Below are 27,969 nucleotides of genomic sequence, written 5' to 3'. Positions count from 1 at the left end.
AATTCTGTGGTAGAGGTGGAAAGCAGCACACCTTTCCTTTTGGCAGATGATTAGACTAACGTGTGCTAATATTGTTTCTTCCATGCTTGGAGTCACATGTCAGCTCTTTTATCCTCCACAACTGTGTAGGTTGGAGGAGAGTTAAAGCATTGAAGTAGAAAGCAGGAAATTTACTCTTTGCCCTAATTTTAGAAATTATATCCCTTAAAATTAGCTGAAAACAGGAATGCTGGGTGGGAATGATAAATGAGAGAAATATATTTATTTCAGTCGAATTTTGCACACATGAAAATTTTGTTAACTAGGACCTTAAAGATCCTAGGGGTTGGTTTTTATTGTGGGGAACAAAAATCTTTTGCTAATAACACTGGCATTTTAAGGTGATAGAAGTCAAAGAAAGATTGTTTCCTTGGGGTTGAACTAGCAGCCAGAACATTCTTTACTTAGGGGCTTGGGATGTGGCTGTTGGCAACGCATTTCGTGGTGGGGTCTTTAATTCAATGGTAAAATTTAAGCTAAAACAAGCCAAAAATTATAGGTTTCTTTATTTTCACTAAACAGGCAATTGAAATACACGGTACAAAAATAAGTGGTAAGATTATTGTAAAATGAAATGGACAGAATAAATATTCAATTTAATTTTCCATCTATGAGAATTTCACAATAAAATCACAGTTTACTTTGTATTATAGATGTGCTTGTTGGATCTATTCATCCTCACATAAGGCAACTGAAAAATTACTCAAGTTACCAGTAGTATTTGGGTAAAGATTTTTTTTTTAATGCTTCAGAAGGTTTGTTTTTTTGCCTTATCAATACAGTATACGGGGGGAAAGAATTCAGAAACTGTGTTTTAAAGTAGATGATACAAATGTTAGAAGTGTGATGTAGTTCAGTTTTATACAGCAAGTTGTTCAAACTGTCAGCTTATTCTTGGTGAGTTAGCAAAAAACATTACGTGAATTTGAGATGTAAGCACATTTACATACTTATTTAGTTTGGAAAATTCTAGTGTTCTTTTTCCCCCATGGCAGTCCAGACTGGGGCTTACTGCAAGATGTTTCAGCATGCTTCACTACTTGCTATTTTGAATTTGCCAATAAATGCAGTTTCGGGGGGAAAAAAAATTCCCATTCCTACCCCCATTATTTTCAAGTACAAATATTTCAAGCTATTATGGGCTTTTAATAATCCGTTCAACTCAGTAAAGGGAATTATTGCTTGCCATATTTTAAATATTAAGTGGCTGCCATGAATTAGCTTACAGAAGTGAAGAGTGTTCTAAACCTAAGCAGTCACAGTCTCTGGGAATCCTTACAGAATGATGATAGCCATTCTGGTATGAGCAGTAACTTCCTGTTCTTTGACCTTGGACCAAAATTTCCTTTGGCATGTATGTTGCCATTGCAGCATATTTTACATCGGCCCTTCTTTATGTTCCCATTTAAGCTTCAAAACAGCCCTGTATTGACACTGTCTCCTATCTGCAGATGAGCTTAGCCATGGAGCTTCAACAAGAAGCCAGGTTTTGAAACTGCCAATCCAGCTCCTAGTACTGCCACTTCCCTGTGGACTTAAGTTCTACTAATTTAAGGGGACTACTAGGAAATTATAATACAGGTAAACTTGGGATTTTGGAACTACATGATATGTCACTGTAAGCCACTGCTGTCCTTAAGGTAATATGTACCACAGTGCACTGGCCAGCCAGGCCACTTGAATCTAACCTGGCTGTATTTGCTCATGGAATGCTGCTGGCAGCGTCTTCCTAGTCAGAAACAATTTCAGCTTGAGTTGTAAGGGGGGGTCTTAAACTTCTTACAGCACTGCCGAAGACATCATTACCAGCTGTGTTGATACGCTTCAGTGACATTCACAACTAGGTCCAGAGTAGGCACCCTTCAGTCACACCTTATTTCAAAGGAGGTGAACAAAAGTATCTTAGATCATCTCTAGGTAAAAGCAGTACTTTGTTGGGAAACAGGGTACTCCGAAATAAAATAGTCTGTGAAAATTCCTGTCAGCTGAAGCTGATTATAATTATCAGGTTGAATGGTAGAATGGCATGTTCAGCATTCAACTGCTATAAAATACCATCAGCCAGTTAGTTTCTATAGGGTTGTCATCTTCAATTTTTTTGCTGACTAGTAAGACTTACTTTCATGCCGATCAAATGTTTGTTAGTAAATAAATGGGTTTAACTCCCAAGGGCTATCCTGTAACACACTCATTGGAAAGGCATGTACCAATTTATAGCCACAGAGAGAAGGTGAAATATATCAATTTAAGAACAGAGGCCATTAGATAGACCTTTTTAACCAATTCTAGGCTTTTAAGAATATTTTACATATATAATTATCTGCTAGGAAGGTGTTTTGTCTTTTTAAATCTCACTATGTGTGGAACCAAGATTAAAATAGAGATGGCAGAATCATAATACACAGTTTAGTTCTGATCATGCCCTTACTTACGCATTATGATAAATCATACCAGAGTAACAGAGGCACTTGAAATACTGCATTTTATATAGCTACTATTGAATTATATATAGTTTTACTTCATAGTTAATCTTTAAATATTAGAACTTACAGCTCATTTTCCAGCATAAAGTCTGAGAAATTTTGAAGAAAAGTCACGTTCATAGGATTTTAGTTCACGCCAAGGTGGACGAGATGGTGTTAAGATTATGTGGCTCAGCCCCCAAAACTAAAGTCCACAACTTCTCTTAAAGAGGCTAATTTTGTATTAAATGTTTTATTCTGAGGGGCTATCAGAAGTCTGCTTTATAACTTCTAATGTTACCTTCTCTGGGTTCAGGTGACTTGTTCATTTCTTTATAAACTTAAAAGATCTTCCTTTCTTAAGCACCCTCCTCAAATGAGAATCTGGAGTTTGAAAAAAAGATCTTTAAGTGTTTATCTCACATATTTAAGTGTGAAGAACCTTTCCTCAAGTCTTAGCCCACCGTAATACTAAAAGTAAACGGGGAAAGTGCTTTCCTCCTTCCATGTTCATTCACAGCCCAATAAAACTTTTTTTTGTGCTTTTTTATTTTTGCAGAATCTGTGGTTACCAGCAATAGCCGATCATTTTGCTTTAAAAAGCCACAGAATTGGCTTTAAATGGTTGATCCATATTTTTTTTTTCTCTACAAGATACTTACATGTCAACTCCCAAAGCAACGAAGAATTACCTTTTTCCCCTCACTTTCGACAGCCTTAGCTTCTGTAGTTAACCAGGCTGTGTGATCTATCCATGCCCTTCTCTGACCTTGGACTACTCTTCCAAGGGAGAGCAGGAATGGAGGAAGGATCCTCCCGGAGGTACCCTTAAAGCGGATAATTAGTCCATAGTCCGGCTGAAGCTCAGTGGCAGTTCCCCAAGTCCCTAACACATTCTCCTTCAAGATGTTAGTTAGGCAGGCAGATGGAGCCGTGAGCACTTAGGATGATAAATGATATCCTAACAGCCCAAAATAATTGACAGAGGTTCTATTTGTTCAGAACCTTCTATTAATTGGGAGAGTTAAAAGTCTCTTCTACAATCTTCAAAGAGGGATTTATAAGCCTATGCTTCATTTTATGAAAAGACCCAAATTCCTGGCCCACCAGTCTCTTGGATCCTCTTGTATGCCTGAGAATACCAAGTATTGGGTACCTGCTTCCTCATACCTTCTTTAAATGATCTCAGCAGGTGGACTAGTTAGGAGCGCTCTCTCCTCTTTTTAACTGGACAGAGGAGAGGAAAGACCTGTAAGCCTTATTTGCATTATTTTATCAACAACCGCAAAGCTACATGCTCTTTGTAGAGAAGCACCAAAGGAAAACCTTAATTTGGAAGGATTCATTTTAAATAAAAATAGTAACTCAACAGCCCTTACTTCAGGGAAGAGAAAGGCATTTTAAAGCTAGTACATGAAAGTTTCCCCCTTGACTTCAGTATTGAATGGCTCTTACAAGGACTTCTGAAAGTTTCCCAATAGCCAGATTTTGGCTTACAGATTACATCTCTTCCTGAGAAGATGCCTGAAAGAGAAAGAGAAGCATCTGTTAAAGGCAGAATGCTGCAGAGGAAGAAATGACACGGCAGTCACCTGCATTCATTTTAGAATTAAAATGACTACTGCTCAGATTTATTTGAGGCAAACAAAGGGACTCCCCTGCTCTCGATATACCTGGATTTATCCTTTACCTTCTTTTGTCTACAGTGAATTCTCACCCAGAAAATCTCTTGAGTTAAACGCCAGACTTTGGCTGTAGGAGAGGAAGTCTCAGAGAAAGCATGCTCCAGTTGTGGAATCGTCATGTTGGGCAGTGGCAACCCCACAGCCGGCAGCGATCCCTCTGTTCTCTTGGCCTCCCTTCCCTATGACTCCTGCTTGACTTTTCCAGAGATAAAAAGTTGTGCTGTTAAGTCTCCAAGGCATGGAACTCCCATCTTATCCCCCTAGCCTTTTTTGGAAGGGAGCCTTTTCAGGAAAAGGAGGTATGGAGAGTGGTCAGCAATTCTGGATCCCCGTGGGTACTTGGTGCTGTTAAGAGCTGCTTAGAGATGGGGCACCAAATGAGTTGGGTGAGAAGAGTCTGCAGAACAGAGGCAGCTTGTACTGGAGAAGTGTACACGTACAGACGTAAAAAAGTAGGTACAGGTAAAGTTTGCAGTTGTTCTCGGGGGGGTGGGGGTAGTGTCGGGTCTGCCATAGACAACGGAAGCTAGAGCACCCTAGTCCTCAGCAGGTGTAGGGCTGAAACTGAGTAATGGGAAGCACCACCGTGAGCTTTCATCATCACTGGAAGACACCCCCCTGCCCCCTTCCTGGCAATGGCAGCATCTCCCTTTTTCAGTTTCAGGGGCTTCTCCCAGCCTCTTATTTGTTTCAGCAGCTCTTAGCTCCACAAGCGTCTAAGAAACAGCCAACTGTTAGAGCAGGAGCTCTGTACCCTAATTGGGCACTGGGGTCCAAGGACAGATGTTCTTCTCTTGGGTTGCTCTACTTACCAGGCTAATCCCCTTCACACTGGCGCTCCTGTGTGCCATTGGTGTGTTGTCGGGGATGAGGGTGCAGCCAGCCAGTGTGTCCAGAGAGGCTAAGATAGTGTCATACAGGTGATCTGCATGGCTCTCCAGCTCGCTGGGCTGCCTGGAGATCCTCCCGAGGATGTCCTTTAACACTAACAAATGAGGTTTAAAGCAGTCAGGCCAAAGAGACAATGCAAGTGTATTTTCAAAAGAACATGTAAGGGTGTAGCACTTTATACAAGACAGGAACACGGCAATAGTTTCACAATGTCCACTTTTTTTTTTTTGACAGTGACTCTCCAGGGACTGTATTGCACTGGAGGATCTATGCTGTTAACTTCTTTTTTTTTTTTTTTTTTTTAATTTATTTATTTATTTTTGGCTGTGTTGGGTTTTCGTTTCTGTGAGGGCTTTCTCTAGTTGCGGCAAGTGGGGGCCACTCGTCATCGCGGTGCGCGGGCCTCTCACTATCGCGGCCCCTCTTGTTGTGGAGCACAGGCTCCAGACGCGCAGGCTCAGTAATTGTGGCTCACGGGCCTAGTTGCTCCGCGGCATGTGGGATCTTCCCAGACCAGGGCTCGAACCCGTGTCCCCTGCATTGGCTGGCAGAGTCTCAACCACTGCGCCACCAGGGAAGCCCCTGTTAACTTCTGATTAAAGCTGAGAGAATTATTTCACTGGCTCCACTTTGGAGTTACGTAATCCACAAAAAGGCACAGAGACATAGGTGTCTGGTGACTGGAATTATCTGACTTTTGGAGATAAGACCCAGGGCACACACCCAGATCCTGTGGGGCAGAAGTCTGAAATGAAACAAAACAACATGCCAAGATTAGGACTCTGGGTCCTGCTTCCAGGTCCTATCAGCTTGTTGGCTGTCATTTAGCACGTATATGGGTGATCTGGTAATGTAATATGGGAATGCTTGTGAACACTTTTTTGTGGGTCCTAAATGAACAGACTTCAAAAGAAAATTACCTGAAAGCAGGCTAAGACAAGATGGTTAGTGAGGCCAAGAATCCATCCCCTACAGGTCAAGTGTTCATTTGAGGAAGGGATGGGCTAGGTTCACAGTGCATCACCCACAGCAGGCTTGTTTTTTTCTCTCAAAAACTTTACTTCCTTTGTTAAACACAAAGGCTGCTTTTGCTTCCTGCGCCTTTATCAGCTGTGTTCACACTCTCCCTGGTTTCCTGCCACAGCTGCAACATCTGCTAACAGAGGAAGGGAAAGGGGAAGCTGCATATCTGCAGAGGATACTGACGGATGGGTGGAAGAACAGGGGCTGGCTGTGTTGAGATCAGCCCCTAGGGAAGCCACGTCAGTGCAGCATCGTCGGGGCAAAGTGCCGACCTGACAACTTTTATGAGAGCCAGCAAGGCAGGCCGAGGAATGCAGCCAGGGCACGCAGCACAGCTCACCTGGAAAGGCGAATGGGCTGGGTTCTCCCCTCCCACGTTCACCAGACCTTTGCCCGGTCCTCCTGTGAGTGGTCAGTGGAATTCAGGGGACCTTTATTTTTTGAACTTTTATTTTAGAATGTTAGAACATTTGGTTGGCTCCAAATAAAAGGAAAGCTGGGGGCTTCCCTGGTGGCGCAGTGGTTGAGAATCCGCCTGCCAATGCAGGGGACACGGGTTCGAGCCCTGGTCCGGGAAGATCCCACATGCCGCGGAGCGACTAGGCCCGTGAGCCACAATTGCTGAGCCTGTGCGTCTGGAGCCTGTGCTCCGCAACAAGAGAGGCCGCGATAGTGAGAGGCCCGCGCACCGTGATGAAGAGTGGCCCCCAGTTGCCACAACTAGAGAAAGCCCTCGCACAGAAATGAAGACCCAACACAGCCAAAAATAAATAAATAAGTAAAATTAAAAAAAAAAAAAAAAAAAAAGGAAAGCTGGGAACAGTGATGAAATTATCTTTTCTCAGTTGAGACTTTGATGTTTTAATTGAATACATGCATACAGGGGCCTGGTTCAGCTTGATGCCAATGGGTTCTAGTTATTTGATCCAGTATGAGAAATTAGGATGTGAGACAGGACCGTCAACTCGTGCACCAAAGTAACTGGGTCAAAATGTTGTGAAAACCTGCCAGAGAGCCACTGGGGAGGCCTTTGGCTGGAGGCCGAGGTGGGCACGTTTTGAAGGAATTAATTTGACCTCCTGTCCCTAAAGTTATACTTGTGGCTGAGGAAGAAAGCAGGCTCTGAAGAAGCTTGAGGGGGGCGGGGGCGGGGGCGGGGGCGTGGGACGGGATGGGCGGTGTCCGTGCTCAGGCTGCACTGTCTCTGACAGCATGCTCTGGAAAGAAGAGTTGTGCACCTAGCTGGAGAGACCCTGTGAATGTCTAGGGAAACTTGCAATTTTCACAAGTAGCCAAGTTCCTGATTATTCCAAGCAGAGAGTCAGGAGGGGCAGGGTGTCGCTCTGAAACCAAAGAATACCCAAAAGCCTCTTTTTTTTTTTTGGCTGCGCTGTACAGCTTGTGGGATCTTAGTTCCCCAATCAGGGATCAAACCCAGGCCCACAGCAATGAAAGGGCCGAGTCTTAACCACTGGACCACCAGGGAATTCCCTAGCGCCTCTTATTTGGGCAGTAAAATACCTCTAGACTCCTTTGGAGAGGAGGGCAAAGTGGGTTGTTATTACAGATTAAGCACTGTGAAGTATTATTGAATCAGTTTTTAAATGAAGGTCCAAGAACCTGAAGCTTGTAAGAAGCCCACTGTTACACGTGGCCTCCAGGAAGTGTCCTGGTATTGAGCTCTTCTGTGCTGCTGTGTCTAGAGGCGCAGGAGCATGAGCCGGGGGTCAGCGCACACGGGATGGAGCCAGGCTGCCACTCCTTGTGTGGCGCAAGGCAAATGCACAGCTCTGTGAAATAAGAGTAATAATAGTATCCATCTCACAGGGCTGTGATGAAACGAAAAAACTGGTATGTCAACTGCTTCGGCACACAGTATTCAAGAAAATATTGGTGTAATTACAAGTGGCAAAGGAGCCTGGCATACTGAATTTCTGCCCCAACAAAAACCAAAAAACCCTAAAAACCCTAGTGCAAGAGAACATCAGAAGAGCCAAGACAAAGGCCTCCCGCAGGCAGGGGATCACCAAGGGCTCACATAATTCACACTGGATAAGCCATGCCCTGCTGAAAACCCTTCAGTAGCTCCTCGTCCCATCAAAACCCCTCTGCCCATTCACAGTTTTCAATCTTGGTTTTTTCTTCCCAGGGGACTTTTGGCAATGTCTGGAGATGTTCAGGGCTGTCACAACTGGGGGGATGCTGCTGGCGTCTAATGGGTAGAGGCCAGGGACGCTGCTGAACACCCTGCAACGACAGGACAGCCCCCTCACAGCAAAGCATCGCACGGCCCAGAGCGTCAGCGGTGCTCAGGCTGAGAAACTCTGGTCTCCACCACCTCCCTACCACACACCGCCCACCACTTCTGGTCAGGAAAGCGCCACCTCGTCCCATCTCAAGCCAGTGGGGCCTGCCCACTTCTGCTTATGCTGTTTGCTTCCAGCGTAAACCCCATTTCACTCCAAAACTGAGGCAAGATATAGACAGGCTCTTTCAACACTTGGTTGTTCAGTCTTACAGGAAAATAGCGACTGCTCTGGGGGGTGGGGGTGGGGGTGGTCCATCAGTTCACTGCTTTAACCTAGCGTTCTCCTAGCTCATCCTATCATATCTGCCCCCAGCAAGGTCAAGGCCAATCATAAACCCCTGCACCCTGCACGCTGACATGTACTCTCGAAGTCTGTGATTTTCACACCTTTCTAACCTGGGAACCCATCCTGCAAAAGGGGCTCGGGCTTAGTTTGTGCCCTGCTGTCCACTTGTCCCCTCTCATCAGTTCACTTCTTCCTTCAGTCTCTTCCTGTAGAACAGACTGACTGCTCTCAGATCCTGGAACAAATCCCTCCCCAAATAAATCCCTCCCCAAACCAGAGAGGGGTCCAGCCTGCACTACGAAAGGAAGGGAACCCTAGGGGCTCCCCGCTGTGAGCACCCTAGCCGAAAGCCAAGGACAGGACTAAAGCCAGCATTCCCATCCAGGACACCACCAAGGAAAGATAAAAGCAGAAACTAGAGAGCACCGTTCTTACAGGCTCAATGCCTAACTTCTTAGCACCTGCAGGGCTGTGACTGCCTCATCATGTGTTTGCGGGGCCGTGATGATTCGAGGGGCTGGCAGACGGCTGTGGGAGTCGAAGGCAGCGGGTACGGATGGGAGGGACTCTGGCACTAGGCTCCTTCCCAGTGACAGTGTGGGTCCCGGACTTACACTGAGAGGGATTAAGCCCTGGCTTAATTCAAAACCTCAAGCGTCTCACCTGGGGTATTATCCAACAGGCACTGAAGTAGAATCTCCCCTTTCTGTATGACGCTCTCCGTCAGGGACTGGTGGTCATCTATATCTTTCTTAAATTGCTTAAAGCATATCAAAAAAAAAAGAAAGAAAAAAGTTTCGTTACTACCATTTCGTAAAAGTTATTAAAAATGATCCCTTGTTCAGTAGCTGGATTCCCCTTTAACCCACCCAGTCTTCAGAATCCAAGTAAACAGTACAATAGTTTAACTTCACCTTCTCTGAGCCCAAGGCAAACACAGAGTCAATCCTTTTTTCTGTTTACAGTTTGACAAAAGAAAAGCTTTCTTTTCCCTGGCAGAGCCTAGCTCCCGAACAGCCTGGAGTCAGGGTTTCCTGCTTGTGCCACACCTCGCAGGGTTCTCTTTAAACTCACAGGCCTACGAGAGTCTCAAAACACGGACCTGGTAAGTAAGAGCCACAAGAGCGACGCCTTTCACATGACCACAGGGAGCTGCTGCCTCGCCCCACATCCTCCCCTCAATGTCCTGCTTTCTGTGGACCTCAGGACATGGGAAGGCGTCAGGGAAGCTGACAGTCTCCTAAGCAGCTGATTTCTTTTCCCCTCGCAGCATCAAGCCTTGTAGCTGTTTTTGGTTTTTCCTTTGGCTGCTAAGATGTAAAGTCAAATCCATGACCACCTTTAGTACAGGGTGCAGAAACTGGCAGTTTAATTTTGAAGTTACAATTTTACTTTTGGATTTACTGTATTCCTGTCTTCAGTTTTCCTTTGCCCTAATACCTATACTTATTATTTTATTCTTTAGCACTCTCTGCAGTTTATATGCTGCCAGGAACCCACTGGGTTATTAAGACAAAGTATGTAAGACAAGAGTCACAAGTGAAAATATGTGAACACAAGCGTGCATGCTTCTATTAGGTCAAGGTAGCTCACACATATGCCTGAGCCAAGCCCCATTCTGTGTGGGGAGGGGTTGACAGTGTGGTCCCACTCTGTGACACGGTTGTGTGGATGACACAAGTGGGCTAGGCTTCGCTGACCTGCAGGGGTAATTCCCAGCTCAGATCTCAGCTCTACCCACAGAGCAAGATAGTTGCTTACGACCACCCTGGAAGTGGAGGTGCAGGAGGACAAAATGCGGGATAAAACGGAGGGTATGGAGCTGTTCTACGTGACACCGGCTCTGACGGGAGCAGGGCGGGGGCACTCCAGAAGGGCCACCCAGGTAGATCCAACTAGGGCAACTTCCAGGCAACGTCCTCTCCGCACAGTGGTGGTGCCCCTGGGCCTCCCGGGGTGGGCCCTGCCCAGCTCTGCACATACTCTCCGGGGGTCCCACACAGAGGACCCTTGCTCTCGGCCTTCCTCTCCTTCCTCAAGCGTACTCCGGGAAAGGAACTCTGGCAGCCTCTCTCCATACAGCAGGAAACAGCGTTCCCACTAGGGTAGGGCAGCTGGCCCACCCAGGCAAGCCCCCCCCCGACCCCCGCAAACCTTAGTTGGCTCCAAGTTGTAAAACAAAGGCCCTCCCTCCTGCCTGGGTGTGGTGGGAACTCTGAGTTGGGTGGTACGGCCCTGGCTCAGGCACAAGTAAATCACACGCTCTCCTACTCAAAGAACTGTCCCAGAAAACCCTTTCTAGACTAGCATCAGGTTCAGACCACAAATACCACCTCTGCCCCTTCAGAAGAGGTGAGAAAGGCTTCGCCAACCAGACATGCTAGAAGTCAGTGGGTACTTCAGTCAAAGTTAATGTTTATACTTAGGGTAACTGATTATCATCCATTTCAGAACACTTTTGAGTGAAAGGTGTCAGAGGTACAAGCTTTCAGTTATAAAATAAGTGAGTCATGGGGATGTAAGGTACAGCACGGTGACTACAATTAATAATACTGTATTGCTTATTTGAAAGTCTCTACGAGAACAAATCTTAAAAGTTCTCATCACACACATAAAAAATTTGTAATTATGTATGGTGATCAATGTTAATAGGCCTATTGAGGTGATCATTTTGCAATACATAAAAATATCAAATCATTATGTTATGCACATGAAAGTAATATAATATTAAACATCAGTTACACCTTAAAAAAATAAAAATCCTGTAGTGGTGGTGTGTAAATCACTTTGAACTCTACCATACAGGCTAAGAGACAAGGGTTAAAAATAACTATATCTACAATATTATGTTAATGGATATACAATATAAAGAGATGTATACTGGGACATCAAAATAAATTATGGAGGTCACGTAAAAAAAAAATTTTTTTTTTTTTTTAGGATGTGCTTCTTTATTAATGTGTCAAATAACAGGATCCAGCAGCAGGTCTGGTAACTACCTAAGTTTCAAATTAGTGATGCACGTGAATGATAATTCAAGATAACTGTTTACAACTATATGTAATGTGAAATGAAAATAAGTGATTTCTGATGGTGACAGAGGTACTGCTAACACTACTGTGGCTTTTTGCCTACATTTACAGAAAAAAAAAATTATACTTCATTTACAGGTTAGTGAAAATGATTAAAAAAATTTCCCTTCCATGTGCACAGGCCCCTTTGATTCTACCTCCAGATAAATGGGGCCCCAGTTAAACACTCCTGCGCCGATGCCTTCACATAGCAGGTGGAGTCCTGTTGTTGGCTAACTGACAGGCCGCTGCTCTGAGATGTGCTACCTCAGTCCTGCTGGGCAGCCTTTCCTTCTCTCTCCACCTTGTCCTGCCCTCACACCTCTGGTTAGTGCCGCAGCTCCCAGCTTGGACCCTTGCTTCTTGTCTGAGCTGGCAGGGAGTTGGGGCGTGGAGGTAGCTGCTTTTCAGTGCTGTGTCTTTGGCTTGAGGGAGATGACTGTCATTTTGCAAAGATTGGCAGGAGGGGGCCCAGTCGTCTGTGGGACACAGGCCTCAAACAGGGAGGCTAAGGACAAGAGGCGACATTCAGGGTGTCTTTCTACCATGAGAGCATGTCTGCACCCAGGCATGATGCCCCTTAGAGTGTGTACCTGCTCAAATACTGATAATTATGCCAGAACAGCACAAACTGCCACCCAAAATACACCTGTTCTAAAGTTAACCAGAACCCACAAAGAGATTTTTTAAATAACAAAATCTAAAAAGAGGCAACCTCCACCCCCCAAAAAATACCTTGAGAAGCAAACTGGATCCTATTTTTGTTTAAATACCATCAAAATGCCTTGTGTATACTCTGGAGTTAGTACAATTGCTGCTCAGATCCTTAAATCCAGTCAGTGTTGTCCAAAAGAGCTTTCTGTGATGCTGGAAAAGTTCTGAATGCTCTGTTCAATCAATATGGTAGCCACCAGACAGATGTGATGACTGAACACTTGGAATGTGGTCAGATAACTGAAAAATCTGATCTTTAATTTTACTTAATTTCAATAGCCATGTGTGACTCATGACTTCTGAAGAGTGCAGATCTATGCCTATCAATCCCTGAGATATTTGGAAAATCACATCACAAATAACCCTGAAGTATTTTTGATTGAGGATAAATAAAATGCACTTTGTTCAAATTCTATTTGGCCTGGGAAATAACTCATACATGTTACAGTTTTTCAGCACTAAGAATTTGAAAAGAACCTCTAATTAGATTTCAGGTAAAACTCAATGGACCACAACATACATAGCATCAGTTATTTGAACTTCTACTTTCTAATCAAGTAATTTAGCCACCACTCTCATGAGTGAACAGTCAGATGCCAGGACCACACATTACCCGGTAAAGCTGCAGAGAAGACTTGAGGCCTGTAAGGCTGGACCTGGATGCAGTCAGGTGGTCAGCAGCGTCTGCTACATTATACAGCCAGCAGATCAGCTCTTCCAGCTGACAGCAAAATGCCTGTGTAGACAAATTAACACGTGGTGTTACACACGGAACCGCTGTTTACATTCTCAAAGGCTAAAAATACCTGGAGGAATCCCAGGATACAGACTGTGCACCTTTCGAGAGCATTCCCCACTGAGGCGTTGTCTCCTCTCTCCTCCATGCCTGCCCCGACCCCGTGACTCCAGACCTCCGCCAGGGAAATAAGAAGAGCGCACCTGGTTCTGTGGCCCCCTCAGTCTGAGAAAGTCCAGCCCCACAGGTAGGGACAGAGGAGCTCAGGTGAGGGCAGGGACGGGGACAGCCCAGAAGGGGCCTGCCTGGCACAGAGACCAGTTCCTGGGTCAGCACTACCGCCAACTCTAGAACTGCTCCTGGGGAAAACGTGGACGTCAAATACGTGACCATGATGGTGACTGACCTGATCCTATGCCTGAAAACTACTGAATTAAAACTGCTTGCCCCTGTTCTGCTCCCACCCGCCCAGGGAGCTGCGGCCCTAGACTCCTGCCACCCACTCATCAGGGGTGGCTGTGACCCAAGCACTTCACCCCACGGTGTCTCTCAATTTTTCATCACAAAGGAGGGCACACGCTAACACCTGTCCTACCTGCTCCACCGTACAAATAAAGTCATCCACGGGACATCGGGGGGCAGGTTAAAGCCCTTCTGTGATGTCGCTCCTGGGGACACAGCCCTCGGGCTGGCTGCCCTGCTGCCGTGTGGACACAGCACCTGGGCGCTCAGCCGGAAGGCAGGCCATGGGCTCTCCGAGTGTGTGTACAGCCACGCTCCAAACATCCCTGCGTCAGGGACTACGCGAAGCGCTCGACATGAATTACTTCATTTAATCCACACAACAGTCCCACAGAGGCAAAGCTCCCCATTCTACAAACGAGCAAACTGAAGAGACTGAGCCAAAATTCACATCTGCCTGATGCTGACAACCCTATTCCACGGAGCATTAGCTCCACCTCCTGGTAGTCTTAGGTGGTCCACAAGAGAAGGTTCAGTGACCAAGAAGCCTAGGAAATGGTGCATCTGATACCTCCAACCCTGCAGTTACACCGCTTTATCAAACTGAAGCTCTGAGAAGTCCTTCGGCCAAGAAACACTTTCACTGAGCCCGTATTTCCTGAAGGCAGGCATCTGAGCACAGGTCCTTCCTGTGCAGAGTACCCGTTAATCCTCAAGGTCAAGTGCCTCGGGGAGCAGCCTGGGTAGTTTTAGCAGCTCAGGCTCCAGCCCTTGCTAACTGTGCACGGGTAGGTTACCTCATGTCTCACTGCCTTTTTCTCCAACTGTGACACGAGAATGCCAGTAGAAAGTCATGAAAAAAAAAAAAAAAAAAAAGAAAGTCATGAGGATTAGACAGGAGAAGGTGCAATACAGTGCCTGGTGCCTAAGTACTCAGTGTCACTAGGTTTTATTATGAGGTTAGTGGGCTGGGGGAAGAAGAAAGAAGACTCCTCTGAAACGCTGAGTTTACCTTCACACACTGCACGAGCGACTCTTTTCCCTGCTCTCCTCCTCTCCTGGGAGGCTGCCCTTCGGCATCTGGATCCGAGAATGCCCGCTGGTCCAACATCGCCGGCAAGGAGGCGCGTGTTCTCAGCGGTCCAGAGGAGACCCCCAGGGCCTGGCTGCTCACCAGACCGCCCTCTCCCGCTGAGCCCCTTGCACGGATGAAGGAGCGCAGCAAACAGTGGTTGTGGTCCTCAGGGCTTCGGGACCCTCTGAGGGCAGCCCCAGAGGGAAGCTGGCTTTGGCTGGAGTCCGACGGGAGGGAAACTGGCCCATCACTGTCTGACACGTCCAGGGATCTCTGCCCTTCGGCAGCATCAGTGGGCAGGGGCACCAAGGTGGGAATGCAACCCAGATACGACACCAAGCTAGACACCTGCGTCAGCCGAGAGGGCAGGGCCAGATACTCGTCATCACTTTCCACCTCCTCTTGTGGTTTCCATCCAGACTCCGTGCAGGCGAAGCGCCCGATACCCTGGCTGGCCCCCTTCTCCCTTTCCAGCCTGGGTGAGGGCCACCCTCTGTCCCGTGTTCTCAGGTGGGGAGAGCCCAGCTCAAGGTGCTTGCCCACAGGTGGCCAGTGCTTCATGCCCCTCAGGGCTGGCTCTCTGCTCTCCCAAGGAGTGTCCCTACTGCCTGGGGCTCTGGGGGTAGAGGCAAGGGGGCTACAAGATGCCAACCCCACACTGCCCTGCTTCTGGGGTACTCCAGAGGGCCACCGCTTAGAGATCGGCTCTCTGGGCCCTGAGAACGGCAGGGCAGCGGCCTCTGCTGGTGGGCAACTGTGCGAGACATTAGTGGGTGACTTCAGAGTGCTTGCTGGGGAGACGGAGAAGCTATCCAGGTCTACACCTGAGTCCTGCAGGACGGGCTCAGCCAGCACGTGGCTGTCAAGGTGTTTTGGGAGCTGAGGCCCGGGCCTGAGGGGGTAAGTATAGTCCAGTAGGTCTTCATATTCTTTATTCGGGCTCCAGAACGGGGAGTGGCGGTCAGGGGAGGGAGGCAGGGAATCCGGCAGCACGCAGGCCCAGTACTCGGCCTGGAAGGAGAGGCGCCTCCTGCCCAGCCCGGGAGCATCGCCCCCTGAGGACACTGGCTGGGGCGACCACTGGAACCGAGGCCCCAGCCCCACCACCGAGGGGGCCGACGGCGGCACAGCCAGCTCCAGGGAGGAGGAGACCTTGGCAAGGGAGCAACTCTGAGGCTCCACCTTCTCCTGGTGACCCTGGAGGCTGCTGCCCGGGGATGAGGCAGAGACGCTGCAGCTGGAAGACTGAGGCGCAGTGGCACCTGGGCTCACGGCGGACCTCCACCTTGACGGGAACGGGAACCCCGAGATGTGAGACTGTGGGCTGTGGTCTAGCACCTGCGGCGACTCCACTGGGGACGGGTCATCTTCAGTGTCGGCATCATGTCCTGAGCAAAGAGCGGTGGTTCTGGGAATGGTGCGAGTCTGAGGTAGCTCCTCTGAGGCAGAAAGCCTAGTCTCCTCCATCTGCAGTGACAGGAGGGAAGGAAAAGGTGAAAATAAGCACGCCAAATTTCTTTCCTCAATGACAAGTTGGCACTTTTCTCTGGGGACCCAGATGATACTGAGGAAATGTCTTGAAAGGAAGAGGCTGCTACCTGGTGCAAGAATCAGACAGAGTGTGCTGCTGGTGGCTGGAGACGCAGCCTGCTCCGGGGAGCAGACGGCCTGCCCCGAGCTGATCCCACCCCCCGTCCCTTCCGAAGTTCTCCCTCCGCAGATGCCTAGTTCACAGAACTCAAGGAGCTCTGTCGTGCTGAAGTTGGAACACACTGCCTAACCTTTGAGAAGCGTGTCCTGGGCGGGCAGAACCTCAACCGTTCTGTCGCTGATGGGACTCGCATCCAAACCCGGCAGTCAGGCAGCCCACCTGGCTCAGCTCACGCCCAGCAGTGACGCGTGGCAAAATGAGTCATCCGCTTCAGCCTCTTCACTTCAGGTTTATAACATGCTCGGTGAAGAGGCTGCCCCCAAGGCGGGCAGGACAGCACAGAGGTTAAGGGCATGGGCTTTGGAACCAGACAGACCTGAGGCCAGGCCCTAGCTGCCAGCTTCCAGATGTACGACTTTGAGCCTCACTTCTCTCACCTGTAAAATGGGGGTAGTGGTAGGACCACTTCCTCAGGACATGCGGATTAAATGAGCTCAAGGGTGAAAAGCACAGGGTGAGAGCTCAATAAACAGCAGCGTTACAATAGCACCAGACTCGCACTCAGGAAACAGCCCATTTCTGCGTTTGCTCACGTGCTGCCGGCCTCACTGAATCTGACTCAGGTACCCGAGCCTTGCACCGCCCCTAGCCCCCAGGCAGGTGGGCCTAGCCTCTGTTTTCTCCCAGACAGTCAGCTCAGCACCTCCTCCCAAGATGGGGCTCTGGGGGCAGCATGTGGCGGTCAATGCCACAATGACACGGAAGAGATCAAAGCCGTTCCCATGAAAGGCCTTGGCAAGCAGAACATAACAGGATGTAGAGATGGGAGGGACAGGTCCATCAGGTAACCTTCCCGACTATACTGAGGGCCTGAAAGATCCAGTGATTTGCCTGAGGTCACAGACACAGGCAGGACTCCCTGCTCCACGTGACTCCCATCAGGCGAAGCTGCCCTGTCATCAGGGAGGCCCCCAAAATTTTCCTTGCCCAGAGGTAGTGCTGCCCACCATAGGGGCTCTAAGGTACCGCCAGGTTCCCTGGGTCCCAAGGGGATACAGTCTCAGAGCCCTCAGGAGCCCACAGCCCCGGACCCTCCTTTCCCACATCTCCTCAGGGGCCCTGTAAAGCCTACACATCACCGAGTCAAAAACAGGACATGGCTCCCCCTGTCAGGGCTCCCCTGGCCTAGCCCTCTGGACAGTAGGTCTTGGCCATAGCTTCCCTGATCCTCAAAAGGTCACCAGTCACACTCTTGAGGAACAGGAGATGCTGTGGACAGAGCCCCCTGCTGGCCCCAAGGCCCAACTCTCCATGTAAAGCTGTAAAACAGAAATCATCACACCCAAGCTCCCCGACTTCCCCACCTCGTATGGAGGCTGGGAAAGCGTGTAAGATGCTGACACAGTGCTGGAAGGTACTCTCAGAGGACAGCTTTAGGTGAAGCTACAGCCCCACTTGCCTCAGCCCCTACCTGGCTTCTCATGGAGTGCAAATCTCCAGTCCCCAGGCTGGCAGGGGGAAGCAGGGAACTGAGAGCCGGCTTAGACCCACCCGCTGCCGGCTCCCTGCTGGCCCCGTTGGCCTGCAGCTGGCAGGCTCCCGAGGGGCTAGGGCCAGCCCCACCGTGGCAGGCAGGGAGCCCCTGGGCACCCCCGACAGGGGAGGCAGGCTCCCCCTCGGCTTCCAGGTGGGGCGGCTGCTCCCCGTGCGCAGGCCCTGCAGGGTCCAGCTCCTGCTCCGGGCAGCTCCACCCCCCAGGGCACGGGGCCTTGGCGTCCACGGCTGCCTCTGCCTTTTCTTCTCCCAGGGCCATCGAGATGTTCCTAGATCAGGGCTCTGCTGAAGCTTCAGCTCCCTACAAAATGGGAAGGGGAGAGAAAAAGAGAAGCTTTCTGCATCTACGGCTAAGAAACCTTGTTTTTTTATGTTTTAATGATTAAGACAAACACTTTTTTGGCCAAAGAGCAAATGATGGCTCCCTCCTCGAAAGAAAACAGAGGTCTGGCTTTTCCTCAGCTCCAGACCCGTCCACAGGGGACACGGGAGCACATCACTGTGTCCTCTGCTGTTGCGTGGCTGGCAGCAGTCCCAGCAGCAGGTGCCAGGAGGCTCAGTGCAGGCCCCAATCAGAGTCAAGGTCTGTCCCGCCTCAAGTCACCTTTCCGCCCCTGTCGCTTTGGCCTAGCCCCGCTGGGGAAGGGGCCTGGCCTGGGCCCTCCCTGCGCCAGCCTGCAGCAGTTGTCGTCGCAACACACCCGGCGGCAGGCGGCTCCAGGCCGCGGCGGCCAAGAGGCAGCCTCGCACCCGCACCCGGCCTGTGGGGCTCCAAGATGGCCCGTGACCGGAGGCAGCGGCAGCTCTCCTCCTGCTAACTGGGTTACAGGTAACCGGCGACTGAGGGAACCGTGGAAATCTGGCTGGTAACAACGGCAACGGTCATGCCGCGTGCGTGCACGTGACAGTGAGAGAGAAGCACACCGGGCAGGCGGCGGGCAGGTGCGGTGGGGGCGGGGGGGGGGACCAGGGTGAGCACTCGGGGCGAGAGAAGGAACAATCTGGGAGCTGGATCTGAAAACAGAACCATTCCAAAAGGAGCTTCAGGGACCACAGAGGGAGACCCCCCAGCCTGAGTGTGCAGGCAGGGGCTCTGCCAGGAGCCCTGGCCGGATGGGGTGGGACAAAAAGCGGGCAGGAAGAGAACTCCAGGAGGATGTGGACAGGGAGGCGAAGGAAGTGCAAGTGCCCAGGATTTGGGCGGCCGCCTGGAATGCACTGGGTCAACCTCAAAGCTAAAACCTGGCCAGCAAGAGCCCCGTGTCCTCAGAGACGAGAAGGCGGGTGACGGCAAGAGGAGGCGCCAGTGGCAGCAGGGAAGCCTGAGGGGGCGGAGGAGGCTGGGGCCGCGGGCTCATCCTGCTCGGCCCTCACACTGGGAACCACCACTGGTGCGGACCGTGTGCCCGGAAAACAAGAGTGTCCTGCCCTGCCTGCCTGGCGAGGCTCCAGACAATCAGAGGCGAGCCTAGAGCACAACACACGTCACACGCACTCTCATCTCCTTCTCACGGCCAGCAGCACGTGCGCAGAGACTAATCAGAAGAATGACTGTCTTGAACCGGTCACACGTGGCTCAAATACAAAATACACTGCACATGTAAGTCTCCCTCCAGCCCTGTCCCCATTCCTAAAACGAGCCAGGGCACGCGGGGCATGACGACAGCGCCTGTGCACAGTGCATGCTGAGTGTCAGCTAGTGTTTGGGGGGGGAGGGGCGGAATCAGTGCAGAAAGTCACCTTGCAAGGAACGAAGGAGTCCAACAGAGGAAGAAAAAGCAGGTATTTTTTCATATAAGTCAAGCAAAATGCTTACCACTACATACTCCCACAAAAACAGGCAAATAGTCTAATTAAAGTTGTATGTGTTTCTCATCTCTTGATTGTATATGCAGACAAACACAAAAATCTACTTCATCCTTCCCCCTATTTTTACATGAAAGTAGCAAACTGTACAGGACACGCTGTTCAGAACCTTGCTTTTCTTTCTTCTTTTTTTAAAATGAAATATCCGGCTTCCCTGGTGGCGCAGTGGTTGAGAGTCTGCCTGCCAATGCAGGGGACACGGGTTCGAGCCCTGGTCTGGGAAGATCCCACACGCCGCGGAGCAACTGGGCCCGTGAGCCACAACTACTGAGCCCGCGCGTCTGGAGCCTGTGCTCCGCAACGAGAGGCCGCGATAGTGAGAGGCCCGCGCACCACGATGAAGAGTGGTCCCCGCTTGCCGCAACTAGAGAAAGCCCTCGCATAGAAATGAAGACCCAACACAGCCAAAAACAAACAAATAAATAAAATATGGTATGAAGTTAAAAAAAAAAAAATGAAATATCTTGGAGATCTTTCCTTAGCGATAAACAGACAGCGCTCTCTTTTTCTTAACCGCTGCCCAGCACTGTACTCCACCGTAAGGATGCACGCCAGCGTGTTCCACCGGTCCCCTACTGGTGGGTATTCACGTTAGATCCAACCTTTTGCTACTACACACAACGCTGTGTGCACCACATACACACACCACTGCGCGCGTGCTAGCACACCCACAGCGCCAACAGTCAGAAGAACTGCTGAGGCGAAGGGGGCCCGCACGTGTACTTCTGGCATATGTTCTACCTCTACCGGGTGGCATCAATTTATACTCCCACAGGTGGCCTGAGAGAGTGCCAGTTTCCCGCAGAAGGCAGGTCCTCCTATCCTCATTTCACAGAGGGGGAAACCTCTCAGAGAGTCAAATCCAGGCCTGTGTGACTCCAGAACCCAAGCTCTTTATGAACTGGGGAACAAGTTACAAAACAGACACACAAAGTAGAAGAGGGGAGAGGCTGGTACAGGGACAAAGAGATGAGTGACCAAGTCCTGCCGAGAACGATTTTCATGGAGCCACATCCTCACCTAGTGGCTATTTAAGAAACTGCACATGAAGACGATTCAGGCAAACTGTGTTTTCACAATTATAGGAATAAGCTGAGCCCACAAGTTGGAAATACTAGGGTGACGGCTGAACCTAGCCTGCAGCCCCCAATTTCTACTTCTTGCTCCACCTCTAGAAATTCTCTCAATGGCCAGAGTTGGGCCATGATGGGTGGCTAATACCCCTTTTACTCTCCTAGTTCCCTCCCCCTCCACTAAAGCGTGTGGTCATAAGACAGGACTGGAATAAGATGATGCTGGGGCAAAAGAGGGGTGCAAACAAATGATCTCTGTCTTTGTTTTAATGATGTATTTTTGATTTGTCTTGTCTGGATCTCGTTATTCAAAAAAGAAGAAGGTATCCATTCATTCTGGGGGTGAGTGGTGAGCTAGAATTATAAGCTATGCAGGAGATATACCTCTAGATAACTTCCAAGTATACAGACAAACCTGAACTAGGTTAACAGTGTCGCCAGAGGCCCTTCAGCAACCAGGAAAGAAGGTCTGAAATTCAGTGACTTTCATGGAAATGGTACTTCTGAAGAGACAGATTATAGGTGGTTATTTTCTCAGTCTGGATACACAGTCCCTTCATAATCTTACGTATTAATCTGCCTAACAAATCATGCTGTATTTTTCCTGCGCCACAGGAGTTTTATGTGAGAACTAAGATAGATTCATGTGAAAGAAAAAAAGTCCATGAGTGTTCATTCCAAATTCTATGTAAAGTACTACAGAATACAAAGAAAAGAGAAATCAACTCGGAGCGAGATAATCAGGGGAAACTCCTTGAAGTAATGACTGCTGAACACATCAATCATGTCGAAGAAAACATCAGCCTAGCAAATGTATAAGCTTTGGATTTCTAGGGCTCAACTCTGTCTGCATCTGTCAGGTGGGCATCTGTAATACTGCATGAAAGTCCAGTCCTCATTTCCATAGATTCTAGATTTTACACATCATCGTTCCTTCTAACCCTCTGAGGGTGAGGGTGGAGATGGGGATTCTGCTTGAACCCTTCCAGTGAGAGACAGCTTACTCCTTTCCTAAACACCCAATGGACTGCTCAGATGAAAACAACCTGCTATGCTGTCAGTAGCTTCAAACAACCTACTACTCTACGTGGGTCCTCCCTGCTCTCTGATCACACATTTTACAGTGTTTCTGGAGGCTAGCAGCTCCTTGGTGGGCAGAGGCCTCAGTCAGCCTCCTTCCTAACCGGGAAGCAACAGGAGATTGGACAGAGTGACTGGAGAGCTCTGAGCACAGACAATGAACCATGAATTCAAGCCTCCCATCTGAGAAAGGTCTGCACACACCAGTTCAGCCCTGTGCTTGGCCAAACCAAGCAACAAGACACATAAGCTTCAGGATGTTCTAGGGACCACCTGGAGTTTGGTATTAAAATTCTCCATTAGTTTCCAGGACCTGCAGAGACCGTATGACCTACCAGATATAATTAGGAGTTATGTAGGCGTGGCTTACTCTTGCCCTACAGTAGAAGTATGGGATCACACTAACTGGGTAAGCCTGGACTGCTGACGCTTCCTGGTACCTGCTGCACCACCCTCGTGCAGGCCTGTCACAGCTACCAGGACTTCCTCCCACTTGCTCCTGTCCAGGATGGAGAACAGAGGACTGGGAGGTGTGCGCGTGTGTGTGTGTGGGGGGGGGAGGGTGGTGATGCCCCTCTCTTAACCATTCAAATGTACAAATGATCGACTTAGGGAACAATCCTCCTCTGATCAAAAAGACTTTCCCCACGATTCTGTACATCACAAGCTCCCCTTCCAAACAACCTGATTAATACCAACTCCGCCCAGGAAGCTGGGTTCTGGTCAGGGCCTGTCTCTGTAGCCAAGTGCACAGACAGCACCTGTACCGGCCACGGAGGCCAGGCGCTGCCTGACAGAGCCAGCCCTACCAGTTCAGGGGCCAAAGCCTTGAAGCTCCGTGCTGCTTCTGCAGAAGGCCACAGGTGTCAGTGGTCACGGCATACACACACAGTGGCAGAATCTGGCCAGAGAAGCAGACAAAGAGGCTCTCAATGCCACTCTTTCTCTAGGAACATAAAGCTACCCACAAGGAAAGGGGGCCAGTGGGGAGGACCCAGCACTGTCAGGTTGCTGGAAGGCTTCTGGGGGAACGAGATGGACAGCAGCAAGGAGCTCAAAGGCAGAAGCCAGTCCAGGCTTGGGAGGCAGCATGAAAGCGGGTAAAGACTTATGTGGGGGAGGCCAACAAAAGGGGCAGTCACAAGAGGGTCAGGTCTGCCTCGGGGGGTGGGGGTGCCGGGAACGCTGTGGCGGGAGGTGTGAGACTGGGAGGCGGACCTACCGCCGTTCCACCTGCTCCTTCCTTGGATGTACGAGCCCTGCAGCCCCTCAGTCCTCCACACTGGCCCTGTCTTTCCCTGTGGGGCAGGTCACCCCGAGTGTTCTGCCCCCCTCCTTGGCAGGTGAAAGCAAGCAAAATGAAAAGGGAGAACAGGCTCAAAGCTATGAAGGCGGGGGGAGGCTTCCCTGGTGGCGCAGTGGTTGAGAATCTGCCTGCCAATGCAGGGGACACAGGTTCGAGCCCTGGTCTGGGAAGATCCCACATGCCGCGGAGAAACTAGGCCCGTGAGCCACAACTACTGAGCCTGCGCGTCTGGAGCCTGTGCTCCGCTACAAGAGAGGCCGCGACAGTGAGAGGCCCGCGCACCGCGATGAAGAGTGGTCCCCGCTTGCCGCAACTAGAGAAAGCCCTCGCACAGAAAGGAAGACCCAACACAGCCAAAAATAAATAAATTAATAAATTAATTAAAATACTTAAAAAAAAAAAAAGCTATAAAGGGGTAGACGTATCTCCCACAGCTTGGCAATAGGTCGACGCCGTCTTCAGGATCCTTGGCCCCAGTAGCCCTTTTCCTTCCCCGCCACTGGGGCAGCTTCCTTACCTTCTGCTTGGAGTCAAAGAGTCCTCCAGGGCCCTAGGAGGCACACTGGGTCCCTCTAATAAAGTGGTGGGAAGGCTGCCACCAGACTGCTCTCCCCTCCTTTCACACTCGCACTCAATAGCTGGCTGACTGGGGCCGCAGAGAACCTCCCAGCAAGGCCAGTCTTCTAACTTGTCATGAGAGGTCTTTAGATGACCTTTAAAGAGGTGCAACTGCCACATCTACAAGGATCTTAGCTGAGCTTCCAGCCACCCCTCCTCAACCCCAAGCTCTATGGCCTCCTCAGCAGTCAGTAGATTGTTGCCATCCAACAAAGCTCGAAGTATGAGGATGATGGGGACTGAACATGTCAATCAACTGGACACTGTTCCCACCAAAGAGCAAGGCCGAAAAACAGCTGCCCTGTAACAAAAATCATTCCTGTCTGAAGAAGCTGGCCCTGGACCACATGGCTGCAGTTCCACAGGCCATTGCTTTTACTGTACTGACAGTTTTCTGTGAGTCTGTTGGGCTACATCCTATGAAGACTGATAAGAATCTTACTGATTTTCTGGAGATACTATTAAGAACACTTCTCTTTGGAGAAGAATTCTCAGGTCTCAGTAATAGAAACAGCTGTTTCACTGAGTAGCCAATTTGTTTTTACTTTATATAGGTACTGGCAAAACTGGTTCCAAAAAATATTCTCCTCTTTGCTCTTGCTGCTTGGAAGCTCAGAACCAAATCAGTAGTCCCACCCAAGTAAAATGTATAGCACAGAGGGGCACTCACCTTTTGTACTTATCTTTGATTTCTCTTAATTTTCTTTTACCCTATCTGCCTCAATCACTTTTATTAAAAATTTTGTTACACTGAAACTATTTTGGAAAGATTCCTCAAATCATTTTTGGAACAAAATAGAGGAACTGTTAAAAACAGAAGGAAAAAAAAACCCAGCAACTCCTAAATCCAAGACTTCATCTCAATACCAGAAGGAAACAAAGCCTGTTTACCAGTACATCTAAAAAGCAAATGTAGATACTTATGTTAGTACCTTTCTACTCAAAGTCCACGGAAAAGCAGCATATGCAGCACCTCCGAGCCTGTTGGGAATGCAGATTCTCAGGCACTACCCCAGAGCTTTGGGATCAGAATCTGCATTTTAGCAAGCTCTCGAGGTGGTTGGTAAGCACAATAATGTTTCAGAACCACCAGGTTAGTAAGCCTGTTTCAGTGCCCTGAAAGAGAACTATGATGGCTTTACAACCATTCATCAAGCGCCTACTTATGCGAGGCATACAAAAGAAGGAAATTTATGGTCCTTGTCCTTAAGGTCTTTCCAACAGGACACTAGAAGAAGCTCACACCTTGTGGCAGGTTTTTAAGGGTTAATTATTGAATGTCACAACTGGAAGGGCATCTTCAGAAAGAACAGTATTCCCTAGAAAGGATTCAAGATTCACGTGACTACACTAAAAGCAGAATCAGAGACCAGAATTCTCCTGAGACAGTTATAAGTGAGAAGAGGTACGGTCTTTGTTTTGGGGACTCCAAATAATTTGAGAAACTGACATGCCAAGGGGACCTACAGCTGGAAGGAAATGGACAACTTAGCCTGTTTCCTGTGACCAGAAAGTGGTACAGGAAAACCTGGAAGTGAGGCAACATCCTCCTAGGGGATGTATGTGCCACCTCAAGGTCTGGCAAATAGTTTTAGAGCTACCAGAAGACTTCTTCCACTTTTCACAATGTTTGTGAACAACTTTAAAGATAGAAGACAGTTTTTAAGGAAGAACAGATTTAAGTTAAGAGGAGAGAAGCCACTTCAAGTCCGCCTCCATCTGAACCAACATTTTTGTCAGCCATATCAGCCCCCATCTCCTCTGCTTTCACATGACCATTTTGAGTAACAGACCACATGAAGACTGCATCAAATACTACTGTACTACTTGGCCAAATTGTTATTTGGCACTTCATCAATCTCCAGTGGGTAGAGGTACTCTAAATGCATAAACAAGTAATCTTCCATGGAATACTTTTACAGTGGGGGGAAAAGTCTGGAATGGCTTAAGGGACTTTTTAAAATCAAGGAACAGATAAGGACCAAGAGGCAGACAGAATCTGAAGGGTCAAATACTATACAGATATTTAGCACTAGTGGATCTGTTCAAGTACGTTTATTTTTATCCTAACAACTGCTAACAGCTACTGAACATTTTCTTTGTGCCAGGAACTATGCTAAGCACTTCATGTCAATATTTTACTTAAACCTCAGAAATAATGGAGTAGGACCTATTGTCACTCCCACTTTATAGAGACTGAGGCATACAGAAGTTAAATAACTTGTCCATAGAGTTAGTAACATGGCGGAGCTAAAGTCTGATTTGACTTGAGAGCCAGAGCTCAACTGTCTCCCTCGCCTGTAAGAATAATTGGGCCGAGTTAAAGGAATTAAAGTTTTTATTTTGTCAACTTTTGGCTACACTGCTGAATTTTTGTTTTCTTTTGGCTTCCTTCAATCACTGAGTGCCTTCTATGTTCCAAGAACTGTGCTACGGGCTGGGGAAACCACAATACAGTGTGATGTATAAAATCAGAGGCTATGTAAGGCTGTGCGAAGGAGGGAGCGATTATTAGTTGTGGGGTAGGGCAAGGGCTTTAAAAAGCTTTCCAGAAGACATGAAACCTGAATTGTTTGCTCTTTTCTGTACCGGGTGGCCCAGAACTGATCGACCCAGATAGTGGAGGGAACAAGGATGAGAAGGGGTGACCTCTACCTCTTTTAACCAAGCCCTGTATCGTTGACTCCTTGACCCAACACATTTTGTCATGCCATTTTAACAATACCCTTTACACCCTAGGTCCAGGAACGTAAGGGTATTTATGAATGCCATCTATCTTCGTGCCCGCCTTCCCCCACCCACTCCAAAGAATTCCCAGTGAGGTCCAAATTTGCTCTGGCACTGGCAGGTTTCCGCTCATTTTTATTACAAACAATACACCGAACCCAACCTAATAATTAAAAGGGCCTGACACAGGTTTTGGACTTGTGCCCCTGGGCTGAGAACCGTTCTAGCGATGACAGTTGGAAAGGGTGGCCCCTTCAGGCAAAAAAAGTGAGACAAATTGCTTTTTTCCCCTCGGCAGCGGGGCTGCTGCATTCAAGGTGACCAGAAGGCATCGTTCGTCTCCATCTTAACAGTGGTAATGATCCTGAGCGGGTGAGAGAGGGTCTCTGCGGTAGACCAGATACGGGAGCAGCGCGGGCCCCTGGGGAACCTGGGCCCGGCGAGCGCGCAGTGTAAACAAGACACGCCCAGGGCGAGGCCGCGAGGGAAAGTGAGTCCCCAGCAGCCGAGGCAGCCCCGCGGCGCAGCTGCTCCGACCGGAGGATGCGCGGACACGCGCGCTCTCGCGGCCCGGCCTCGCGTCGCTCAGGCTTTTCCAACGCCTACCTCCCACCTCCGCGCCTAGACTCCCGGCCGCTAACCTCACCCGCCGTTTGGACTGCAAAATGGAGTCTCAGGCACGAGGCGCCCCCGCCTCCGCGAAGCCTCTGCGCCCTTCCAGGCGGGGGACGCGAGGCCCAGCGGCCAGCCCGGCCCGCCTCCGCAGACCCCGAGACCGCAGGGCAGAGGGGGCCGGGCCAAAGCCCCCTGCGCCGCGGACCCCCGAACCCCCCGCCCGTACGCCGACAGCTACATACCGCGCCTCAAACCCTTCGGACTCCCGGACCGGGCCGGGGGCGAAAGCAGCCGCACGCAGCGGCCCCGAAACGGGATTCCTAAGTGGACACTGCCGCCCTCCCGCCGGAGTCCTGAACGCCTGGGGCGGGACCGAGTGATGACCACGCCCTTCGGGCCCGCCCTGCCTCCGCGCGGAGGGCGCCTTTGGAGCCGCGCGACCAATCCCAGCCGTCAGTCCGAAGTCTCGACCAATGCACGACCCGCTCCTGCAAGAAGAGCCCACCCCTGGCACCGTGTTGGCCTATGGGAGGCCTGACCTTCTATCTGCAGTCCTCCCTCGCCTTCCGTGCTCGCGGCTCGCTTTGCGTGTTTGGGACCAATGGGGTCGCGAGAGGGCGCGTAGTCCCGAGCAGCGAGGAGGGGAGGGTGACTTGGGGCGCTCTCATTGCGAGTAGGCCACAGCCGGAGTCATGCATTCGTTGATTGAATTTGCGCAGAGCGCCGG

At 49.6% G+C, this 27,969-nt stretch overlaps 1 protein-coding gene across 4 annotated transcripts; it reads right to left on the bottom strand.

Moving 5' to 3' along the window:
* Positions 1 to 459: 459 nt before the first annotated feature.
* Positions 460 to 27,596, bottom strand: CEP68 (centrosomal protein 68). Of its 4 annotated transcripts, XM_061168513.1 has the most exons (8): positions 27,485 to 27,596; positions 17,875 to 18,258; positions 14,690 to 16,219; positions 13,093 to 13,215; positions 9,358 to 9,454; positions 4,999 to 5,171; positions 3,957 to 4,025; positions 460 to 2,885 (listed from the first exon to the last, which is right to left on the bottom strand). In XM_061168513.1, exons 2-7 carry the CDS (start codon positions 18,214 to 18,216, stop codon positions 4,002 to 4,004), a joined length of 2,289 nt encoding a protein of 762 aa, XP_061024496.1. In that variant the 5' UTR covers positions 18,217 to 18,258; positions 27,485 to 27,596; the 3' UTR covers positions 460 to 2,885; positions 3,957 to 4,001. The 4 variants fall into 4 exon arrangements, with proteins under 4 accessions (XP_061024496.1, XP_061024498.1, XP_061024499.1 ...); XM_061168515.1 differs by lacking the exons at positions 460 to 2,885; positions 17,875 to 18,258 and having other exon boundaries at positions 2,892 to 4,025; XM_061168516.1 differs by lacking the exons at positions 460 to 2,885; positions 27,485 to 27,596 and having other exon boundaries at positions 2,892 to 4,025; positions 17,955 to 18,015.
* Between the last annotated feature and the right edge of the window lie 373 nt (positions 27,597 to 27,969).

The sequence above is a fragment of the Eubalaena glacialis genome, chromosome 14 (assembly GCF_028564815.1).
Source record: "Eubalaena glacialis isolate mEubGla1 chromosome 14, mEubGla1.1.hap2.+ XY, whole genome shotgun sequence".
Lineage (NCBI taxonomy): Eukaryota > Metazoa > Chordata > Mammalia > Artiodactyla > Balaenidae > Eubalaena > Eubalaena glacialis.
The sequence above is the reverse complement of the archived record's forward strand: the minus strand, read 5'-3'. Positions and strand labels throughout refer to the sequence as shown.